General features: G+C 34.4%; 1 protein-coding gene across 2 annotated transcripts in view; it reads left to right on the top strand.

Moving 5' to 3' along the window:
- Positions 1-20592, top strand: part of PCGF5 (polycomb group ring finger 5) — a 31118-nt gene extending 10526 nt beyond the window's left edge. Inside the window, exons 2-9 of one of the 2 annotated variants that reach the window (XM_013954301.2) lie at positions 2021-2117; positions 8612-8667; positions 8790-8849; positions 12336-12484; positions 13860-13958; positions 15587-15676; positions 17638-17697; positions 20045-20592. In XM_013954301.2, the coding sequence (XP_013809755.1) occupies positions 2021-2117; positions 8612-8667; positions 8790-8849; positions 12336-12484; positions 13860-13958; positions 15587-15676; positions 17638-17697; positions 20045-20092 (659 nt within the window). In that variant the 3' untranslated portion in view covers positions 20093-20592. The remainder of the gene's footprint in view (positions 1-2020; positions 2118-8611; positions 8668-8789; positions 8850-12335; positions 12485-13859; positions 13959-15586; positions 15677-17637; positions 17698-20044) is intronic. The other variant, XM_013954302.2, reaches the window with a different exon arrangement.
- Positions 20593-25259: the final 4667 nt, after the last annotated feature.

A 25259-nucleotide genomic window follows, 5' to 3' on the forward strand; every position in this document is an offset into this window, starting at 1 on the left:
AGTCATGTTAGCAAAGAAAGATTATAGAAATCCTAACTACATATGTCTTAAGAGTTATTGGGACTTATGCTTAAAGTTAAGTATGTTAAGTGCTCTCTTGGACTGAGGCATGAGTGCTTCTATGTGGGTGATGAAATTCTTTGTGTTCTAAGCTTAATGTATTGATCACCTAAAGTCTGAGGAAACCGGTTTTAAAATACTGGTATAAAGACACTACAGCAGCAAAATGTTTAAAGTTTTAGGTATAAAAAAGATACAGAAAAGTGAAGAAGTCCTGTTGGTATAGAACATAGCATTTGTTGGTCTTTATTAGACTTCTTACCCTGTGAGAATGTTAGGAAATACATGTACAAAAATGAATTAAGTGCAGTAATTTAACAAATTATAAGAAGTCTGTGATATAAGAAAAGTTTTGTGATTATAGTTTCTTGCATCTGTATGCCACTGCCAAAAACCTTACAGCTTGAGGATAAAAAAAAAAAAAAATCATTATATCCTAAGGGTTGAACTGTGCTTTCATAGCACCAATGTTCTTGGCTCCGTTTTGGAGTCCCTATATCTAGAGGACAGCACTGTGCCCCACTTACTGGGCTTGTTTGGCAGGATTTATGGGCTTACTGGACTCATTTTACCAGGATTATCAGAAATCTGCCGCGCGTCCACACTGCTAGAGCTATCTAGCTTGGGGAGGGCAGCCACCAGTCCCTCTAATAAAAAGAGCCAGCCACTGAGCTTTGAAGTCTGCATGTCAGACTTGGAAAGTTCATTGTAATTTTTACTAAAGCTATGAAGTTAGTGTCTTGAGGTTAGTGTTTTAAACCAGATTGAAAAAACACCTACACAGTAGTTTAATGTACGTATATTATCAGCTTCAGCTGATTTGTTCTAACCTTTTGAGCACTCTAAGACAAACACGATTGCAGACTTGGCTTGTTAGGTGACATTTGTTAAAATGCTTGATTTTTCTAGAGGTTTCAAGATTGCCATATGATTAAGATTTACCAGTTTGTTTTAGGAGTGCTCTTAGTTCTTTGGATTATTGATGAGAGAAATTATAAAATAGTGTTTCAGCAGAAGGCACGTTGCAGTTGCTGCAGTTTTATTTACTTTTTCTGTCCATTTACTGTTGAATTTGTAGTTCTTAGTTTAGGTGAAGTAATAATGAACGGAGAAGGGAGTTTATCTCCACCCAGAATGTTGTAACACAATAATAATAGCAAATATATTTGTTCTCATCAACTTGGGTTCCATTTTCTTATTAATGCAGGTAAAATCTGCTGTCTGCAATTAATCATTTGGAAGCAACAACAGTGCAGCACTTTGTTCAGTTTGATACCAGTTTATTGGATTTTAAATTCTCATTGTTGTGCTGGGTTTATTTATACTTACCATGATGATGATCCTGATTTTCATGATAAGATTCAAGTATTAAATGTTTACTGTTATTTCTGTCATTGCTTTTGAAGGCATTATGTCCAAAGGGAAACAGCCATTTTGAACCTGTGTACAGCTTTTGTGAACTTTTCTCTTCTAAGAAGTGTTTACAATAGTATTTTCAGTTGTGAGCAAGGCTGAAGGAAAGAAAATGATGTGCACAAGTCATTTCCAGATCATCTGAAGTAATGAATGGCTTCTGCTGGGCTGGAACTCCCCGGCATGCACTTTCTCAGAACCTGTGCTTTGCATAAGCTGCGTGGTGTGGTTGTTGCATTTTACAGTGCTGTGAGAATTATAACAAAAATACTGCATGCTATGAAGCAGTGTTTGTCTAACCTGTTCTGCTGAACTCGGTGCTGCTGAACGGAGCGCTCTCAGTCTCAGCAGAGCAGAACTAGCTCTGACTTTGGGTAACAAGAAGTAGATAAGGTATATATGGTACATTGTAATTATTTGCTTTAAAATAATATTCTTTTATGTTTGATGCATGAAGTAGTTAGCTGGTAACAACAGTAGGCTATGTGCAATCAATAATAATTAGATCTTGATCTAAGCTATATACTTTTTTTTTTCTGTCCTTCAGTTTGTAAGACTTGTATTGTTCAGCACTTTGAAGACAGCAATGACTGTCCCAGGTGTGGCAACCAAGTTCATGAGACCAATCCACTAGAAATGTTACGGTAAGATGGCATTAAACAACATTTGCTGAAATGCATGGAAGAAAAATTTTAAAAACTCCTAATATCTTTATGCTGAAAGTGAATTCCATTTTTTGCTTATTTGTAAAATTATATATCAGTTGTTCTTGCCTGTAGATTTTTGCCAGTTTTTAGTCACCAAATAAGTAGTAAACTGAGATTTTCAGATATAATAAAAGAAACAAAGACGAGGGAAAGACACAGTGAGGTTGGCTGTATTGTACAAATAAAAATATTTTTAAACCTCTAAACAAAGAAACAAATCAGACTTATTCTTTACATACTGTAGTTCATTTTCCAGATGATTTAGGGTTTTACATGTTGCGTGTAACTTTTTTCTTAGAGCAACATAGAAAATCAGTCAGACAAATAACTGTTTTCCAAGGGATAGGCTTACCAATCTAAATTGACATCTGCTGTCAGACTGATCACAAGGCAGTCATGAAAGAAAGTTTTGACACTGAAAGTGTGCTCTCTTGATTACGTGCAATTTTTTATATCACAATAACTTACATGACATTGTTTAAATGATTATTTTTATTGAAGTTCTGGATTCTCTTTTGGTGATGTTGTGTGGAAACAAAAGTGATAGCTATCTTAAAAGTATAGTACAGAGAAATCAAGAAATATCATTATAGGTGGAGGAAATGACGCTTTTTCCTACAATTTATGAACAGCCTTCTTTCCTTGCCCCTTCTCCCCACACCCCCAAAAGTTTTAGCTACTTTTTAGAGTGTTCTTGTTGGCAGCCTGCAGGATGAAAAGCCTTATATATGTGCTCTTCCCCTGCCTGCTACAGAGATTTCTGACTAAGTTGTGCCCAGTATCCTGAATAAATTAAAGTGGGATAGCTAATCAAAGTTTAAAGTTTCTCATATACAGCTGATATATATAATTCTTAAAGCCAATCAGTATTCTCATCTAAATCGAGCAATTATCTATGGAGTTAAATATAGTGTAGTAAATCCCTGCTAGTACAGTTACCTAGAGTAGGGAAACTCTTCTAAGATATCTGTATTTAAATGGATCCCTTCAGCTCTACAAGAGCATTCCAGGACGTACAAATTATGTGTTACTGAATGAACAACAGTTTGAAAGGATGCACAAGCCATACCAGAAATTAAAGACAACTTAAACATAGGCAGAAAGCTAGCAAGAAACAGGGAGACGGCAGGTTATCAGTGTAGGACTACAAAGACAAACTGTGACAGGTTCTGAAAAGTTGGTTAGGGAACATAGCAAGTTTATGCTGATATCCTCTCCCAGTATAAGCCTGTAATTCCTAAGGTGTGCATAAGAGGAGAATTTGTAAAATTTTCTCATATTAAATGAAGTAGGTCCAAATGGAAGTTAGCTGAATCTGTGTTTAATGTTCGCTTTTCTCTCAATATTTGATAACCAGAACAAATTGTTTAAGATATTTCTAATCTTAAGATATTTTATACATTGGTAAAAATGATATTTTTTTAGGAGCAATTTCACCTACTATTAACTAACCTACTTCTCTTGAAATGTTGCGGTTTCTTGTTGTGTAGTTAAAAAGAAAGTGTTGTAAAAACTTATAATTTTGTCCTTCCATATATAACTGTACAACCTAATACAATCCAAGTAGTTTTAGGAGAGATTTTCCTTAGTTGATCTTACAGGTATTTTTTCACATACCTCGTATCTGAATTAATCAAATAACAAACCCAACTGGCCAAACATAGAGAGAGAGAGAGAGCATGCATGCAAGAATGAACCTGTGCTTACAAGAGCTGACTTTTTATTTGTTTGTTTTTATTTTTCATGGAAACTGGTCTCTTAGCTGAAAAGAGGATTTGAATCAATGATCAATGAGCTCTGTAGAAATCAAAGCAGTAAAAAGTAAACTAGCTATTTTCTTGATCACTGTGAGCCAAACAAAACCAACTAAAATTAACTGGATGCTACCCAGGCAAGGCTATCCTGTCTGATTCAAATTCTTGAAAACATAATGCAATCCTAATGGTTGTCCCCAAGGAAGCATTGCTTTCTTCTCACAGCTATCCTTCATCTTCTGTACAGGTTAAAAAAAGAAGAAAAAAAATAGGTGCTACTGTTTTGCTCTGAGGTTTATTTGTTTTGTAGTACTACTGTAAATTTAGAGGAAATTTTCTTATGTCAGTCTGAGAATAAATATTCAAGTCTGGGGTTTACTAGGGTCAGTATTATTTCCTAATTTCCTTGTGTTTGCTACAGTTTGCTATGTATTGCTTTACATTTTAGATATGTGTGTGCAAAGAAATTCCTGGGAGATTGGCATACTTCAGTTGTATATCAAGAGGATAGCTGAAAGAGCTTAAATTCAGCAGCTCTAAGAGTGTAATTAGTGTAAATCTTTAAAACTATCATCTGAATGTTTCTGGAAGGATAGGGCTAAATAGGTTCATGTAGATATTTACCATAGGTATTTTTCTGATCTCCTGTCGCTGTCCGAGGCACTGTGTCTGCCATAGCATAAGATACTGTACAGAGTGCATAATGCACTGAAAAGCTGAAAACAAAAGCATTTAAGAAATATTTCTTTTATTCTGACAGGACCATTTCAGAAGAGCTGAAAATGCATTTTCTGAAACGCCTACAAGAAGTTTAGTAGACTAATAATATACTTTAAACAGGAAATGATAGAAGGTTGAGAAAAGTTAAGACCACAAGCCAGAAATGCAGGAAGAGCTATTTTCTTTGGGATATTTCCTGAAACCCCATTTAGGGTGAAAGGGGTTTATTTTGCCAAGAAACTGCATATAACTAGTAATTTGCTGGTTGTATTTTATGAAACATTTTTTAAAATTTGCTAAATTAATAATCAGAAGAGCACATGACCACTGTAATGAAATTATTTTTTTGATGTTGCCTGCATAACTTAAGGTGCATATTATACTCTGTAACTTCAGAGAGAGCAGCCCCATCAGTGCTTGAGAATGCAATAATTTTTTTGAGAAATGGCATTGAACATTGCAAATAATATTTTTAAAGAAAGATCTTTGAGATATAGGTACTTCATAAACTCAATTCTGAATAACTTCATAAATATCTGAGTTTTTTAGAAGTGTCTTTCAGCTGGCAGTATTTAGGATCTGTTGAAACTATAATTCTAAGTCTGACATTTAATGTCCAGCTCTAAAATGAAAATTCAAATTTTTCAGTAAGTGTTAAATTCTAGAAATCACTGTAATGATTTAACAGAATTGTATATGCATTAATATTCAGTAGCATTTGGTTATACCATGAAGACCAAGTTCTTTTTTCTTGTGAGCATGCTGCTTTGGATGCCAGTTTTCCTGAGAGATAGTTTCATTTGCTTCACTTCAGATAATTAGCTCTTATCAGAGAGTTGCTTTGATCTTGTAATTCATTCAGTATTATAGAATAGGGAAAAAATGGAACTGCAAAAAGCTGACATTAATGCCTGGTTCTTCTTTCTATGCATTCTTTTCTGGAGGTTGGAAAATGTGGGGGTGGAGAGAGGTGTGTCTAAAATATTTAATGCTCGTGTTTCAGCTTTAACAGGAAATATACTGAGTGACTAAGACCATCTTTGGAGTTATGTTATGTAGTTTCATTTTGGAATGGGTATGATGCAAGTCACAGAAATATGAGTCTCTCTCAGAGTTCTCATTGGCTTGGATGATAGGAATACTGTAAGATGCCTCTCAAATTGAGAGTCTTTTTTATAATTTCCTGAATTATTCCTTATAGTTAAAGTTTAGTTTCACTGTACTTAAAAATCAGATAATAGTGTTATTTTTTTCCTGCTTTTTTTTTTTCTGTAAGTCCTGGGGTACTTTGTTTTGATTAGTGTTTATGCTTCCTAAGGAAGGGATAGCTGGTTTTGTTTACTCTTTGAAAGATAAGAAAATCATTGAGTATAGTATGAAACCAGTTCTTGGGGCTAGCATCATAAATTCACTAAGTATACTGGTTTTCTTGCAATGTTAGTGTGACTTTTCTTTTGAGCCACTGAAGAACAAATAACAAGTGCTAAGTGGGAATTCTCAGAAATATGTTTTATAACAGGTCTATATTGTATTTTTATACATATGTACATATGTGCCTATGTGTATATATGTATACATACATATATAAAAAAATACAGTATTGGCCTGTTATTTGTGTGCGCACATAAAATTATTGGGAAAACAAATTACTGAAAATGTACATATACCAAAGGCAATTTCTGTATTGTAGCTTCTGGCTATATCTCAGGTTGCTTCATTTCTCTGTCTGTATTGCTTTGTGCTTTGTTGGAAATCCTGGATTATTTTTTTTTGTTTAGGTTGCGGACAACATAGGTTACTATTCACAAGGGAAGATATAGAGGGCTGAGGAGAGAAGGAAAAAGGAAACAGAATGAGAGACGGAGGAAACCAAAGGATAAGTGAGACATGGAGAGGAAGTAGAAAGCAGGTGATAGACTAAGTGTATAGAAGAGTAGGTAAAATTCACAGAGAAGGAAAAAAAATAGTTTTCGCTTCAATAACAAAGATAAACACGCTTTATCTTTAGGAAGGGGCTGTTACAGCTATTTTTGGCGCTATAGAGAATAATATATCAAGGTGTGAAAGGACATGCCTACGCTACATACTTTAGTGTGGTAGACAAACTCGTAATAGGTTTAAATGAATTAGCTTGGGTAGTGAGAGCTGTCTAGCCGGAGCGGCATGGATGTTTGTGTGGGTTTCTTTATCCTGCCAAGCTTGCTTCGGCTGTGCTGTAGTGAGTAGGGAATAGTCTGTTCAGTTTTTCATAACAGACTTATCACTCATAACAGACTTATCACAAAGGACTTAAACACTTAAAATCAATCTTACTGTATTATTTAACGGTAATTAAAAAAATGTGAAAAGAAGAATGAGCAAAAGATAAGCTTAAAAAGCTATTTAAAACATGAAATAACATAAATTAGCCTGTGCAGAGCCCTCTACTGCAGCATCTCACCTCACTGGTTCCTGAACAAGCTTGCACAAAGCGGCTTGTAGTGTGGGTGCCCTGAAGCCCGTGTGCATTTGTCTCTAGACCTTAATACTGTAAGTGTGAGGTATTTCTCTGAGGTAGAGAGAGAGGGACTACAGCTAAACTGAAGACATTAAAACCTCGTAGTATCCAGTCTCTTGAAACAAAATTTGACTACATAAAAAGAGTATATAATAGCTCAGTGACCTAAACATGAAGTGTAGTTGCATTGTAAAGCCTCTATAAGGGATGAAATAGTATAACCTGCGTAGGTGTGGTGGTTAGTAAATTTGTTTTTCAAATGCACACTGTTTAAAGTCATTGCAGCTGCAGAAATTGAGTGATGATTCTAATTCAGCTTTGTGCTTCTTTGGGTCTGGGTTGGCTGAGACCAAAAAGACTTGCCAGGAAAAATTTGCAAAATCAGAAAAGATTCACATTTGTGAGTATACAAACTGAAGATGTAAATGCCATATCAGTTACTCGGTTACTCTCATCTGCACATTGGTTTGTATCTCCACTGAAAATAGCCACATGCTTTTATTGACCTGTATTACACAGCTGTATTTCAGGTGTTAGCTTATTTTTATCTGTAGAACTGCAGTTCAGAGTACCAAAATATGGACCCTTCTTTTAATTTATTTTATATCTACCGGTGAAAGCAATGCGATACCTACTGACTTGCTAAGCACGCTGATAGAAATTACAGTGGAACCATCCTCTTTTCATAGGGGTTTGCACAAGTAACTTAGTACCAATCTTCAGTTACAAATAGTCGGTTTGCACATCAAAACCAAATACATTTGAAATTAGCCGCTCTGTAATAAAACTTCCTCGTGCAGTTTGTGCCACATCTGTACTATACTAAGCATCAGGCTTTATGCACGATCTGTTCTCGGAATGGTTATGATTTTTCATCTTTTTAATCAAGAGATGGAATATTATTTTGCTATGTTTTATGGCATAGAGGTGTTGCAGCGACAAGAATCTTTAAAATGATTATCCAGTAGTTTTTAACTATGAGTTTTAGGTCAGGAAGAATATCAGCTGTAAGCAGAAGTTTACAGAAGTTTACATGATAATGGTGTTTATTATTTCAAAGCTTACTACTCATAACTTGGATCTTAAAACTGGATACCTCTTTCCTGTGAGTTCTTTTTAGAAACATAATTATTTGCATGTAACACAAATTAAAAACAATGAAAATTTTACAGAGTAAAATTTTCCTCTTTTACTCCTTTTTTTGTCTTTATACATTAAAAGAATAAATAAATTCCTGGGTTATTTCTAAAAGAAATCCATGCAAGAGGTGGTTGAGATAAGCCTTTAACATGTGTTTTCTGTCTTTCAAGCTATAAAATCAATTGGTTTGTGCATGATGTGTTATTAACCAGAAATGTGCAATTCATTTTATTATTCAGAAGTTCTTATTCTTTAAAGGTTAAAAATATTTAAAATGCTGTTTCCTACTTAATGTGAAATGTATTTTTTCCCCTTGAAAGGCTGGATAACACCTTAGAGGAAATCATATTTAAGCTGGTACCTGGACTTCGAGAACGTAAGTTTCTGATTTGGTTTTGGTACTTATTTGGGTTGATGGAGGGGAGTATGGCTATTTCTATTGATATTTTTCTAGTATTGATTTAAAAATTCACATTACTGTTCTTTGATGTTAACTAGAGGAACTGCAGCGAGAGATCGAATTTTGGAAAAAAAACAAACCTCAAGAAAATGGACAAGGTGATGATTTTTTTTTTTCCTCCCCTCTCTTGTATGTTAGGTAAAATAGTTCCTCTGTAAGCCCTGATTCTACAAACACGCATGTACATTGTTTCTACTGAATTTAACAATACTACAGAAGCTCTTAACATATCTATGTAAATGTAATCTGGGCGTATGTGAACGTAATCTGTTGTTTTACAAACACTAGAAATGTTGTCATTATTTTTATTTGCATTTCCCAAAGCTCTCACATTCAGCAGTCTTTCGATTTTCTGTTTGAATTCTTAATTTAATATTACATATTTTTAATTTGATCCTACTTATAATCCATCATACTGTAGGATGTAGAACTACTTGAATTGTTTTTACAGATTATTTTCTGTTATCAAATTTGACCAGCTGTTAAGTAGGAGGTTGTCAAGAATTAGTTATGACAAGTAGTAAAACAGTTTTCCACGCATGCTAAACAATTGTTTTATATAGATTCCAAAATGCTTTTTTTCTTTTTTGTAGTTGACTCATGAACTCTGAGAGCTCTTCACTGAGCTGCTAAATAGGATTATATCCAAGTTTTATGCCCCCTTAATTTGACTTCAAAGTTTTGATGCTGTAGCCTATTTGGGTGTTTTGGTTTTTTTAAAACTATGTTTGAAAAGCTCTGCTAATCTAAAGAAATAGCTATTTCTTCTAAAGGATCACTGTCAAGTAAACTTCTTGTAATACTCTTTTTTTTTTTTCCTCTCTGCACTCTGTTGTTTATAATATCCTCTTTTTAATATGAAAATATTTCATATCCTTTTGCAGTAGTTCTGTACGTTTTGCAGTTGGCAACTATTATAAGTGACAAGGTTCTTTTCTGTGTTACATAATTAAATCAAGAGCTGTAAGACAGTTTAGATGAAATTATATTAGTTTACTACACTGTGTAGTGTATACACATTAAATTTTAAAAATATTTAGAAAATATTTTTATGAAATATAGGCTTATTTGTTGACTGGTTAATAGAAGATTTGTTGCTAAATAAATAAAGATGGACAGAAGAAAAAATAACATAGGATTTATAAATTTGTAGAATGTGACTTACTTTTAACCAGTCTATTCTTCTGGTCCTTACCTTCCTCCCATATTTTAATTGTAAATCTGATGGAGTTCTGTTACTAAATGTAATGAATGATTGAATTGTTTTGTAAGGCAGAGGGAAATTCAGACTCTCAAAATATGCTTTAAAGTACCTACAGGCCAACTCTGTTAGTGAGTATGACCTTGGGCTAGGGAAATTTGGCTATGCAGAATATTTGAAAGCCATGATAACACATTGAGACAAATTATGAGCATGTAGTTTATTCTCTGGCATAAACAAGCATTTAGAATCTTTCCTGAAAATAAAGTGTTTAGTAAGAATAATTCCAGTAAGAAGGGACTGTTTTAGTTGTCAAGACTATTGCCCTGCAATCCCATAGTCATAATCTAGTTTAAAAGAGTCCGCCATTTACGTACTGTACCACAGGTCACAGTACAGTTTCCAACCTTTGCACTTAAGATCTATAATAAAATATCAAAAGTTACAATTTTCACAATTTTTTGTTTATTTGTATCATGTTGAGATTTAATAGAATGCCTTTAATGTACCAACACTTTGATTTCTGGAAGTGGCCTGTGCAAACATCATTAATTCTAATATCTGCAAGGGTCTTTCTAGTAAATAGTATGGTGCCGTTTGGGACATGGAGGTGCATTTACATTTCTATAGAATATCTTGAAAGGTGAGATTTTTTTGTGTACATGTTTCTGGAATAATTTTATGATTGGAAATTTGCTAATTTCCCTAGGTCCTTATTTGGTTTGCCTTTCAAGATTTTTCAAACTGTGTAATTAAAACTTCCTCTATTATTCAGCACTGATAACTGTTGAACACTGTAGGTGTATTTATATTGCTGAAGAATCTATGAATCATAGATGGATACTCCTCAGACAGATGCTTGTGACAGGTAGACTTTGCCTGCTTAATTAAGAGAATTTAATTCCTGAACTTCCACAAAAATAAAAATTGTGTAGCTTGATAGTGTAATTTCTGTCATAGCAAATCGGAGACAATAGGGACAAAATGTACATATGATACACATGCAGTTAAAAGACTGAGTGGCTAGTAGGAACTCATGGACAAAGCTTTTCTTTTAATTCTAAAATATTTCAAAATTGTAAGAAAATAATATATAAGCTTAAAATGGAACTTGAATATGAAAACTTAATGAAGTGAACTAATTACAGTGTCTAGGAGCTTATGTATAGCTTGGTATTCCTTAAAGTTTTCATTCTGTCTTCTCATCTTAACTCTCTTAAATGTCATATTAAAAGTTTGTGATAAATGTAGGAAAACAGCAGAATTCAATTCGAAAGTTTATCAGGAATGTCAAAAATTCATGTTACTTGGACATATCTTCTGATAATGTTTTATGCCAACAGAGAGCAGTCTCTGTTTTAAATCAAAATAAATAACTAGGAGATACAGAAAAAATCATTACAACTGATGTATATGATAGTGTTATTGTATACTGTATTCCAAATCTGTAAAAATTACGCTATTTTACTTCACTGCTTGGTTATTATTTATGTACAGTGCAGCAGCATCTAAATATCCTTGCAGCTCTTAGGATTTGGGTCCAACAGTGCTAAACCTTTGAAATCTGTAGGAGATGGTACCTTTTCTGAATAGTTTGATATTTAAACTAAGATTCAGTAGGATGTGTAACAGCATCAATGAGGAGAAAAACATGGCATATGTGATTATATAGGCTATATGTGTTCTGCCAAAAAAATTAGGGACCATTCCTCTGTGTTTTTTTTTTTTTTTTTTTTTTTTTAAGGGGAATAAATATGTATTAGTTCTTCATTTATAAAATCCTGCTGGACAAAGGCACGTGGAGTTTTTACAATGACATTGCCTGGACTAGGTCAAAAATGGGTGAAAGTTAAGTTTTATCTTTCCTTAGTGTACTTCATAATAACATTTCAGGAACTTGTCTCCACAGGATTATTACAGCAGATAGTTAATGTGGATTACTTACCCATGTTACTTTGATATGCAAGTAAGGGGATTAGTTATCCCACTGTGTATTTAAAAGCAGGGAGATGTTTTTGGCAGTGAACGGTCAAACCATAGAGTAGGTGTGCGTGGTTGAGTGATCTTGATGCATTACAGTTGGGGACTTTCAACTGGACACAAAAATAGACATCCATAATCAGTAGCGGTCCATCAGCTTAATTATTTTCTGTCACATAGAAATCTGTTGTATGCATATTATGTTAAAATTTCAATACTAAAACTTCATTTTGAGAGATTTGGAAATTGATCAATTTAAGAACACACTGAATTAAAATTACATAAAGTTAATTTGAAGAAAAATATGCTGGTAGAAACAAAGTATTACTTTAAATAAATGTTTGTTGCCATTGTGACCTTGAACTATTTTACACCTAAATAATATGGTCTTCATATTTTACAGATGAAAGTCCAAAAGCTGATAAGCCCAAAGTAGATGAGGAAGGTGATGAAAATGAAGAAGATAAAGACTATCACAGGAGTGACCCACAGATTGCTATCTGCCTTGACTGTTTACGCAACAATGGGCAGTCAGGGGATAATGTAGTAAAAGTGAGTAGTTAAGATAATCTGTGCTCTTACGGTTGTTGTTGTTGGTGGTGGAAAAGCCTTTTACAGAAACCAAATAACTTCATAACAATTTGCAGTAAATTTAAATAAGACGTAATTGGTGACCTGTCTCTGCTTCCACAGTTATTTAGACCTTTTGTCTAAGGCATTTCAGAGACTCTTGGAGTTTTTACGGAATTCCATAGCATTATCTATCTGTGACTGAATTTTTTTCAGTACATTATAGAATCTTAGTCTACAGACTTGATGGTGTAAAACTGTGTTATATAGCAGATTACAGCATACCACAGAGGCACTTCTAAAGCTAGCTGTAGGTGAGCTGCCTCACACTTTCAGAATTGCTGTTTCACTATGGCAGTGTGAAGCTCTGCTTTTCAGACATTACACACTGAATGATTGCAATCTAGATCTTCTGACCTATAAACCTCATTTTGACACTCATTTCTTGTCTGCAGCCATGGGCAGGTCACTTTTCCTCTCTGTAAGATGTGTAGAATAATACCTACTCTTTGCTGTTTTTAGGGGGGAATAATGAGAATTAGGGATATTTTGTTTCATTTCAAAAAGAGAAGATTACCTAAGTGTATCAAGCCTAGAAGAAAATGTTTGGAAATCCTTTCAGATTCTAATAATATTTTATTAAATGACAAAGACATTAAAGAGTATAAAACATTTGCCTAATCAAATGCTGGCTTATATTCTGTGTGTGCTGTGTTACATGTATGATTTTGGAAGTTCTTACACATTAAGAAAGTTTTTATTCAGCAGGAAAATTTGTATGTTATTTCTGTCTGTCTGTACCATACAGTAAGAAATCTATATCACCATGTTAGGAGTCTCAAGTTTTCAACTTTCCCCTTGAATCAAAACTGTTAGCCATTTGGATCACAGAATCTGTGATAACAGATCATGTCTCAAGATTGTAGCTTCCATGTATTTTACCTAGATTATTGGAGGGTGTTTTTACTTCCTCTTTGTCTCAGTGACTAAAAAAATTCCAAGAAGAATAACATCTGTTTGACCACCAGTGTTACTAACTCAGACATTTAGATTACCCGTGTTGTTCTTACATTTTCTGTCCTTCCGTATCTTTTGTAAAATTCTTTAGAACCAGAGATGGGCTAATGAACTCATTTGTCATCTTGCAAGTTTCATAAAAATGAGTGAACAAGAATGTACCTATGGTGCCATTATGGATTAGAAGAAAGTGCAGTAAAATTGGTTACTGTTTTTAAAAAATTATTACTTACAGCTTTTCTTGCACTAAAGATTGCTTATATGCTATTTAATGAAAAGTGAGAATGCTTAGCTCCAAAATTTCTGACATGGCTTTTCTGTTTTGTTCTGGTTGCTTTAGGGTTTGATGAAGAAATTCATCCGCTGTTCCACCCGAGTGACCGTGGGAACTATCAAAAAGTTTCTCAGCTTAAAATTAAAACTTCCAAGTTCTTATGAGGTACATTTGAAAGAACCATGCCTATATTTTTATTCCCTTGTAAAGTATTCTGTTTTTATGACATTGATTGACATTTAAACCTGAAGAATATATATATATTTTTTAGCCCAATCACTGAGTACTGTTCAATATTCACAGTTACATTTTCCAAACTTTAAATGAAAAGTGTTCACTGGAAGTCATTTTATCACAGTAACTAAAGTTGTTAATCAAGCAACTCATGTTGTTCAAAATAACTTCAATTTGTTGCTCACCTGTGAAGGGACAGTTTGGGGTATTTTAATATAAAAATAAGTGCTTTTTCTTTCCATGTGGCTAAAGCAAATGTTACTTAACGTAGGTTTTGGCCAGTAACTGCTGGGGAAAAGTAGAGATAAACTAGACATGCACCAAACGATTCTGCAGTTTCATTTTCTTTATGTAATTTAATATAAAAAACAGTCCAGTAATGATGACGAAGTGGTGAGCAATACCATTTCAATCTTTCAAAATGCAAATACTATTTCTCCCCTTTTTTGGAATTAGGTGGAATTTGACAGAAAGAGGGGAGGATCTTTGCTCCATCAGTGATTTGATTTTGGCAGAGGGCCAAGACCATTCCCTGGGGCACTTCCTAACATGGTGGAGGTTGTGATGCAGGACGGAGCTGGAAGCCTGCGACTCCTGCCTCTGCTTTCCCTCTCCCCAGGGACACAGGGATTTTGGCCCCAGCACAAGTTTTTTTCTTCAGCCATTTCCCATACCAGAACCCAATGACTTCACAAACCGCAGGCTGCCTTTGTGCAGACAGCATCCCAGCTTTGGTCAGAGGTAGGACTGAGTTCGGCTAAGTGCACAGGTTATTGCAGAGCTATACACAGGAGTCTGTCACAGTATCATGACATCCCCACCGGCCATTTTGGTGTCTTTTGGTTTCGTATTATGTTAACTTAATCTATCTCTGGCACCTTAATGACTCTTGTTATATAGTATCTGCTTACTTCAGAATTGTAATGTATTTTTTCCTCTTGACAGTAGAAAAGCATTTCTGGTATAGTAATGAAAGAATTATCAGATGTTTTCAGTGGAAGGTAAATGTAAGACCCTGTTACGCAATTTAAACCAGTTATTTTCATTTTTCACAGTAAGATCATCATTTTTTTTCTTCTACCTTTAGTCCTCCAGTTAACGAAGAATCAAGTTTGTATACTCAGAAACTCAGTGCATTTGCCTTGTAATTTTAAATTTATTTTTATTTATTTTGAAAAGCTAAAAATTATTATACTTTTGTTTTGTTTCCTTGGGATTGAAAGTGTGTTGATGTAGCAAGAAGGCCTTCAAAATACAACGTAAGTCTTTCTCTTAAACGGGTACAGTGTAGGGTGGTTTCCTACCTAGTCTAGCAGATTTTCTGCAGCCCACACCCTCACTGAAAACATTGAAGTGAACAAATAAAGTGGAAGACTACTGTAGAAAATAGCATTTTGTCAGTATGTTGTATTTATCAGGGTTTGATACATACATCTGATTGGATTATTGTATCATGATAGGAGTTCTGGGGTTAATTCTCAGAGAATCACTTAAAAGTTCATTTAGTCATTGAAATTTTGCACGTGTTTGTCTTACTGTTTGTTTTGTTGTGTTTTAAGCTGGATGTACTATGCAATGGAGAAATCATGGGGAAGGATCATACTATGGAATTCATCTATATGACAAGATGGAGACTAAGAGGCGAAAACGTAAATGATGTTACCTTATTAATACATGATGTTTAGGTAGATTTATTATTATAGAGAGTATACATGTTTTCATGGCTTGGCACAAAATATATTCTGTGGCCCTTCAAAAAACCCTGTATTTAAAAATGAATTTTGCATGTTTTCTGGATTTCTTATGTTTAAAAGGATCTAATGAGTGAAACGTTGCAGTGAATATATTGTGTGGATTTTGAAACTTTAAATTAGCAAGAATACAGTTTACATGCGAATTCTGCTCTGAATTTTAAGTCAAGTATCTGAAAACCCAAGCGTTTGCTCATTGTCTGCAAATTCCTTTTCATTGACCCTTTGAGTTACAATAATTTGAGGAATCTGCATCCAGCCATTCTTTACCGGAATCTATATTCAGAATCTTTATCACAAGTCATTCGGTAATAAGCTGTGCCATTGAAAAAATATCTGAGAAATCTAATTGTTTTATTATTGTTTCTCTTAATACTACACCCCTAGTTTTTAGATATATCATATCACAACCACTGACATCCAGATAGTACAGCTAAATGGGTTTTCCTTGTTGTATGTGTATATTTTAGAATTGCAATATTTACCTTATATTTCTTTCAGGTCTGATACTCAGTTTGATTTAGTAGCCCTTGTATTGCTTTGTATATTTGGCATTTTTTGTTAGAAATCATATCCTCATTTCTTCTCTTTCTTTTATGCAATCGTTTGTTTGTTTGTTTGTTTGTGGCTACTGATTGTTTCAACCCTTCACTGCTTTGTGCTGTATGCAGATATGTTGCCTATCACTACCCGTGGAGGCTACATTGGAGTGCAGCTAAGGTTAAGCACCTAACATATTTTAGCGTACTAATCTGTAGTAAATTCCAGACTTTCTCCACTCTTTCTTTAAGCTTTCTGGTACTCGGAATGAAAAGCACTGGGGCATGGACAGAGAAGACAGAGGATTAAAGCACACTGTTGAGTTAACAATTCACAAGTTTCTTAAAGTTTTACCTTAATCTGAAAAAAGAGTAGATTTTGATGGGGAATTAGAGAAGTTACTTTGCATAGGCAAGTATTGCCTAAATTTGAAAGTAATATTGCACTGAAATTTGATTGATTACCAAAACCGCAAGATTGCACTCTTAAGGGAGAGTTTTAATCAAAAGTGGTATTTTTCCAATGCTGCCTTGAAACCAGTTGGTGTTTGTTTGGCTTGTCGTCTTATTTTGTTAGTATTGGCTGTGCTTTTAGGAAATGTTGAGGCAACAACTTTAGTAACAATGAAATTCTTTCATGACATTTAATCCTGCTGCCCCTGCCTACAAATGGACTTTTGGCAATTGCATTGGTTTGGAAGCAGTAGTAACTATCATCCTAACAAAAAAGAATTTTATTTGTACTGGTTAAAATTTTCAAAAATCTTAGAACTATTATTTTTAACTTTATATGAATATAAGACCTGACAACTCCTGATTAAATTAGTAAACTATGTTTACATGCAAATAATAGCATCAGGTATGTGTTGTCAGGTATGTATCTTTTCCTTTAGGTAGTTTTAAATCACTCCCCTAAACTCAAAGAAGACAGACTAAAACCTGTAACAAACTACATAGTACTGGTGATAAATCCAGTAACACCTGGGCTTCTATGATTCTGTTTCACCTGACTGAGTTGAGTCTTGTTATAAAACAGGAGTTAATTAATAATCTCTTCTTTTGGATGAAGATCCAGTAAATCCGTTATCTCCGTCTTTGATGTTATTCACCCTGAGCTTTTACAGGCATACCTGTGGACCTTACAAGAGGTAGAGTAGTTAAAGGAAGACATCCATTTATTCATTAGAAAACTCTTTTCTGTTTTAAATAAGTAGATGGATTTTAAACTTTACATTGGAAAATTACAAACAATTAAATGATAAATGTATGTGTCCAGCTGTGATTGCCTCTTATCTGATCAGAAAATCATCTCCTTCGCAGTTTCGGTGTCAGAACTGCTCATCTTCGCAAGTCTGCTCGCAGGATGGCACTTTTTATCAGGTAAGAGGCACTCACGACTGTACATATTACAGTCATTAAGGTCCTGTTAGCACCTCAATTATTGCAATACAAGTTGTGGAGTTTTTATAATTCCTCATTCCAAAGTGCTAAAATGTTACGAGGGAGGTCTGCGCATTTTCATTCATTCAGAGAAGGCTTTATTGGATGAATAAATAGAATCCACTCAAATTATCAGGTTTATGGGTTTCTTTTATTTTACTTTAGGCCATTTATCTTCTTGTTTCATTGTCTAGGCTGGTTTCTGCATGAATCTGGAAGAATTATCTAACCCTTCTTATCCCTTTAACTGGTAGCATTGGGCAGTTACTGACAAGGGATCAAAACTGAAGAGTGTGAATCAAAGAGACTACTTCGATTTCATTTCTTTATGGAAATTCCAATTTTTTTTTAATGGAGTAAAGAAATTTTAGGTTTTTCTAACATTATATTCCTTTCACTTTTTTTAAAATCAGAAATGGAGTAATGACTTATCTATAGAGTGTGGCAAACCAGAACTTCCAGAACCTGCAAGCTGAAATTGCTTTCTAAATTTCACCGGTCAGACTGGTGTTCTTTTTCAGCCTATTTGAAATAATGTTTCAGTCTGCTCATTGAGAATTTTGATTTGAACTAATTTCTTTTAAAAGTCGTTTTAAAAGTATAAATGGTGTTCTTGATTGAGTAAAAAATTACAGTTAGTGATATAGAGTCACTCGCACAATGGGTTATACTTTGCAGTCATGCCTATTCAAATAATTTTAACTATTCCAGCGTCTTGCATTTTATTTCTATAGTTGGTTTGTAATTTTTCTGAGTAGCATTCAGACTTCGTTTGCAAAAAAGGCTGAGCCATGTTGATTTACATGTTAAATTTTAAGGAGGTGACTGCTCTGTCTCTGCCTACATGCAATTCCGGTTAGGTTTGAGTACATTTAGAGGCGATTTATATAATCAAAGTATTTGTTTTGAAGTATGAACAACAACTGAAATAGCTTTTAAGTAATAATATGGTAGTCAGATCCTATATGAAAAAAAATCGGAGCCAAATAATTTATTATACTACAAGTAAATGGTTATTAATTACATTTGCAGACTGTCCATAGTGCTCCCTGTCTTCTCTCCTGAGTGCTCTTGCTATTTTTGAATACCTCTGGCTTTTCTTTTAGTTTCTCTGCACTCTATTTTTTTAAATCTTCAGCAAATGTGATCACATTTAGTTCTGGTGATCATTTCCCTATGATAGCATGAAAAGATCATTAACCTGTGTAAGTATCTACAGTAATATCTTTTGGGGTCGCAGAAGTTCATCTGTATTGCATTTGAAGGATGGAGTAAAATATTTCTGTTTTTAATGTTAACTTCCATAGTAATTCTTGATATTTCAATATTTACAATAAAAAGGACTTGAATTAGCTATAGTTTTCTCACAGCCCTGTGGCATAGAGGCCATTTAAGCCTGTGCGGTTGCTGAGACAATAAGATTTTCCTGGCTTTTATGCTATAGAAAATGTTCAATGTCCTAGCAGAGTTAAGAGGAAAACATCAGACTTGTATGCAATTATGACAGATTGAAAAAATAACACATTTAGTAAAACAGAACTTCCAACAACAAGTGCCTATATATTCCATCTCCCTTTCTGGAAACCCAATCTCAGTTCCCATTCCACAGCACAATTTTGTCCAATTCAGAGATCTGCCATTTTTCAATAATTTGCCATTGATTTGATTTGCCATTTTCTATTTTTCCCAATAAGAGCTACTAAAATGTATCACATTTTCTGGGAAAGTTAACCTTCATTTCTCAGAAAATTTTTTGATAGCAATCTGACCTGTTTTTTTGTTGTTGTTTTTTGTTTTTTTTTCCAGTACAAGAGTAACCTAGTTCCCATTAATTACTGTTGAATACTAGTGCAGCTACGGAATCCCTGTACATTTTAAATCAAACCAAGTACATTGTCTAGGAATGGATTTGGTTTTACAAAGTGTAAATATTTCAAAATTGCTTTTTCTCAGATACACAACCCAGAAATAAGAAGAGTTTTTTGAACACTCAATGTCATGAACTACATAAAAGTCAGATATGGGAATTTGGTATTCATGACAAAAAATAACAGCTAAGTTGCTTAAAAATAGATTTGAAATACAGGTATTTAATTGTTGAAATGTATAGAATTATTTCAGTTGTATAAATAAAACTATGATTGCCATATACATATGTCATAGAGATAAGCACTGGCTATTCTTAAGGCAGTCTTTAATTGCATTTTCTTCAAATTTTTCATGAATTACATCTTCATGTTATCTCTGTGTGTTTTTGTTGTTGTTTTTATTTTGCTTTTGTTTTCAGTCTTACCCTATGGTACTTCAGTATCGACCTAGAATTGACTTCGGTTAGACCAAAGGGCCAGATCCCACTGAGATGAATCCTGCACTATTTGTTTACCCATCGACAGATTGCACAATGAATGGATGTGCCTGGATTAGGGGGACACAACCAGATTTTCAGCATGCAAATAAGGACATTGTCTTTCTTAAAATTGTCAGTTGCATCTTTGTTGTTTCTATTAGAGCAAGCCAAGTGCCATTCTGCTACTGAAATGTGCATAAGATATTTGTGTATCTTACAAGTGTGCTGCAAGTCATAGCCAAAATCATGAAGTGTACAGTCAAGATTCAGAACCTATGGAATATTTTTGCCTGCATATTAGAAAAATTTTCTGGTCCTAATATTGATTACACTAGCAAAATGGCAGAGTGCTCATTCCATGTGGTGTTGCAATTTTCACATACGTACTATTTTACTGAATATTGTTGTTTAAATCATAGAGTACTGTACAAATAGCTAAGGATTATACCTTGAAAATATTTTGTATAGAAAATATATTTAGAAAAGTGGTGATTGGGCCACTGTCTTTTCTTGATAAGCTTCTCATGGGTCCAGGTATAGCTCACTCATGAGTGTGCAACAGTCCTTTTGCAGTGAACAAAGATCACCCTTAACAAGAGATGTATAACATGGTAATTCCAAGTATTTTTAAATTCTCTAAATAGATTCTACCAATATCACTTAAAAGCATCACAGTCTTTGTGATTGCACTTTTCTATGATTTCCATAAAGACTGGAATTTGAGATATAACTAAATTTGGAATATGGCTTCTGGTCAGATTACCTTTCTTCTAATAAAGCCTTTGTAAAAATGAAGTTAAAAATTATTTAAATGGCTATAAAGCAAAGAAATTTCACTATAAAATCACAACTAGGGCAGAATTTATACGTAATTATTGCCTTTCAGAGTAAGCATTTCCTTTTAAGATTGGGTGCAGGTAAATAATATGTTAAGAAAAAACTAACATATTTCAAAACCTATAGCTTTAATTACATTATAGATCTCTTGTGACTCTCTGGAGTTTGGAATTAATTGTAGAGTTTTTCATTAATTAAAGTCACATCATAAAACCAGTACCATAAAATTAGAAGTAATGCAATACTGAAGATAAGCAGTCTGACCAAAATAATAGTTCAGGTCATTTTTTTTCCTAAGACCTGGTAGTGCTGGATAAACAAGTGATTGTTGCCTTAGGTATTGCAAACATAATGGTTCTAGTATAGAATGTTTATTGAGGTTTCTGGTAATGTTGCAGGGAGCATAGTAATGCGTATGTTTTCTGTAGTCTTCCGTTGTCTTTGCTCTGTTTAAAAGTCAAATGAGTTTTGTTTGGTTTTTTTACTTTAAATTCTGTGGAGATAATTATAGTTCAGTACTTTTATGTAATTTCTACTTAATACACACCTACTAATATTGTAGATAACTATTTACTTTTTTATGCCTTTTGCATACAACAAAAAGGAACCAAATCAGCTTTTCAGAAGCTACTCTAGAGGGAACTAATCATATTTAGATAAGACAAAGTGAAAATTCTATCTTGAAAACCTGGGATCAAAGTATAAAAGATAAGATGCAAGGCTGTAGCTGCTTTGTAAGTTTATGTTCATGTACATTAGTGTGTTTCAGTAGGAGAAACAAGCATGTTGTGGATAAAATCTGGCCCCTTTAATGTTAGTGGGTGTTCTAACATCAAAGACTTCAGGAATCCATGTGTAGTTGGGTTAAATCCTACCATTGCACTCCAAAGCCCATATGACATGCAGAAGTAAAGATGCTGTCAGTAGCAGCCTGTTTAGGAAACCTGCCATTGCAGGTCAAGGTTGCACATATTGTGCAGACACCAGTGAACCTGGGGAAGCAAAATGTTTAGGAAGCTGCTGTTCCTTTCTGCAGGCATAAGGTGCTGACCGGTATAGGCACTCAGTTGCCCACACTGTTGATGGGAATGGGTGCACATACTGGCTGCAGGAAGTGGTCACCTTTTTGCCCACCTGGTCTGTGATGTGCTGCTTGACAGAAACAACAAGATATTTCATGAAGGGAGGGCCCTTCTCTGCATAGTCTCTGGAGACCAGATTCTTTACAAGCAAAGAGGTCCTCCGCATGGAGCAGCTTGTAAGATCAGAGCATACATTCTAATTGCGAATCATTGTTATCTTTATTATACACAATTGTTTTATACAGTAGAAATAGGATATTATTTGTAAATATTTACATGCACATGCAAATGACACCTTACAATTTTTATATATTTCACATGTTTTTATACCAGAATTTTCACTGTAGCTCCACTTAACATAAAAGGCCTGTTTCAGTTTATCACAAAACTAATGATAGTACTCTTAAGCGTAATTTCTACTTGGTTCAGGGGACAATTTTTTTCTCAACAATTGCGTTTGCTATTTCAGCAACTTTGAACAGACTTGTTTTAAGAAAAGAAAGGAAGAACAATATGTATTATTTTAAATCTATTTTCAGTTATCTTACATGAAAGTTTGCATCCACCTAACAGGAGCGCTGAAATTTGACTATTTTGTATTGGCTTCCGAATGATAACCAATAGAAGGTTTGAATGTTTAATGACTTTCTGCATTCCCAGTTCTGAGAGCCATTAATTTGTCTTGATCAGAATTGGTAACTGTTTTAACTAATGATATCTTCTTGATCCAACTTAAAGTTAGATTTCAGAAGGCAGATCTTCATTTTAAGCACGGAAAATACTGACAGATATGGTTTCATGTTCCCAGCTGAAAATCATGGCCTTAAATGCTTTTAAATGCATATAATCTAGCCACCTACACTTTATATCTTTCTGGTTTGATGGCACAGTGCCTGAGTGCTGTTCTGGTTTAATGGTTTTTGTAGCGGTGAAGTGCCAGTGAAATACGTATCTTAACTGGGCAGCTTGTATAACACAGGCATTGCTTCTTTTACAGGAAATTTCTCTTCCATATAGTATGTATGTGCCATGTGTCTACAGATATGCATATTTGATTGTCCCTGTTGATTCATTTGTGCCAATTAAAAATATCTGAACAGCATAGGAATATGAGAATGCAAGTACAGATTCCAGTGTGCCAAAGATGGGATAAAGTGAAGTGAGTACCTAAGCATTCCATTAAAACTGCACTGTATGCCCTCGTAGAGCAGGAGGTTACTCTATACAGTCACACTTTTTGAATATTTCCATGACAAGGCGTCACCACTACATAGTAAGTAAAGAATTGGAACGTAAAATAAGTATTGCTACAATTGTCTTTCTGCAGCTTTCCCATTTGGCAGTACCTAGCTGCAGAGGTATAAGACCTAAAAAGTTCTGCACTACTACTTAACCATCCAGTCTCTTACTCAGCAGATTTAGTGGTCTTTTTTCCCAATAAGCCAATAATTTGTATCTCCTTTTAACTCTGGGGTAACCCATTAATGAAAGTCATAAGCAACCTTTTGTTGGGCATAGCTGTATGCTGCATTTCTCTAGTAACAAACTGTAAGCTAGAATTTACAAGTGAGATCTTTTAAAAGGTGAAATGAATTACATAATCAAGAAATGTATGTCCCATCATGTATTATTACACTGCTCCTAGCTAAGGGCTTAGTCCTATAAACAAACTCGTATTTGAGTGAAATACCAAATAAGAGTACTACAATAATCTAAGGGACTCATCACCGCAGTAGGGATTGTTCACATGAATGCTTCTGGGATTTGGGCCTTAGCAGTATGCAACACTATAACTATAATGTGCTAGCTTGCAGTTCATATGCAAAAAAAAGTCTTTATTCTTTTCTGAAAAATACTATTTTGGCTTTACTGATAATATTATATAAAGCAAAGTGCCTGACTGTTAATACAAAATACCTTTTAAACCCATTATTTGCATCTGGCAGGTAATACTACCTTCTGTATTTTGTCAATGGTCTTAATATTTTCAGCAAGAATATTTCATAACCATTCTGTCTTGAGAAGCAATCTTTCATATGAAACAAACAGAAAAAGAAATGTGTTTGGTTAGATCATATAAAATTGAAGAAACATATCTCAGCGGAAACTATATGATAAGAATGAGTTTTATATTGAGATTATATCATTTTTCTTCATGAGGTAACCATGAATTCTGGATATTGATCTTTTCTCTCTGGGCTCTAAAAGTTTGGCTCTACTTTCCTCTTCTGCAGTTAACAGAAACAGTTCCACTGTATCTGTACAAGAAAAAAGGTTGATCACACTTGTTATAGACATAATCTAGGCTCTCATACTCCAGCACAGAGTGATGGTCCAGAGTTCTCTTCTCTTCTCATCTCATCTCTTCCATGTGTAATTGTTAGACCTGACTTTGTGAGAGAAGTAAACAATTTTTCTTTCTCCACTTTTCTAAAATATCAAGATACGCCAGTGTTTAGTCCTTTAATCCACCAAACTGTACTGTTAGATTTGTTTTTCATTCCCATATCACTGAAGACACCAAGAGACATTCAGGCCCCAGAAAAATATTCATGGGGGGCAGGGAGACGTTTGCAACAAAAGGAATAGCATCCAGTTCAGCCAAGTGCTAAGTCTGGTAGAAATTCTAGAAAACACATGATTGTTCAAAGCCAGTCTTCAGTCTCCAAATGAACAGGTTGAGCCCTGTGTACAAAAGGGCTGCATAAAATCCTGGCCAGTTGTATGGACTAATCAAACTCATTTTTATCCTGGAAAAGACCAGAGGCAGTTAGGGCTTTTATTCCTACCCACAGCAAATATATAAACATTATAGAGATGCTTAAATCAAGAACTTGGTCTGACTTCTTCACATAAGTTGAAGGCGTCAGTTCAATTCCATCAAAAAATGCATTTATCAGGCAGGGTATTCCCCCTCTAGTTTTACCTTCTTCTACCTTATTTTATTATTTACACCAGTTCAAAGATTTATTCAGGCTCCCTGTGTCCTGTAATTCTAGGTTCTTACAAAGCCTTTGTGCCCTTTCCCTGCCCCCTTTTCATGCCCAACAAATAGAAACATCAAATAGTTGTAAAGGAGAAATTGCACATGAGGAAGCAGATCATAGGTTTGGTTAGTCAGGCAATTCAGAAAAAGGGACAACTGAACCTTTCTCCCTTAATAATGGTTTTCATATCTAGCTTTGTATTTGCTTTTTTAAGAAGATTAAAATTAAGCATGTTCAAGAAAATGAATA

Source organism: Apteryx mantelli, chromosome 7 (genome assembly GCF_036417845.1).
Source record: "Apteryx mantelli isolate bAptMan1 chromosome 7, bAptMan1.hap1, whole genome shotgun sequence".
NCBI classification, from domain to species: domain Eukaryota; kingdom Metazoa; phylum Chordata; class Aves; order Apterygiformes; family Apterygidae; genus Apteryx; species Apteryx mantelli.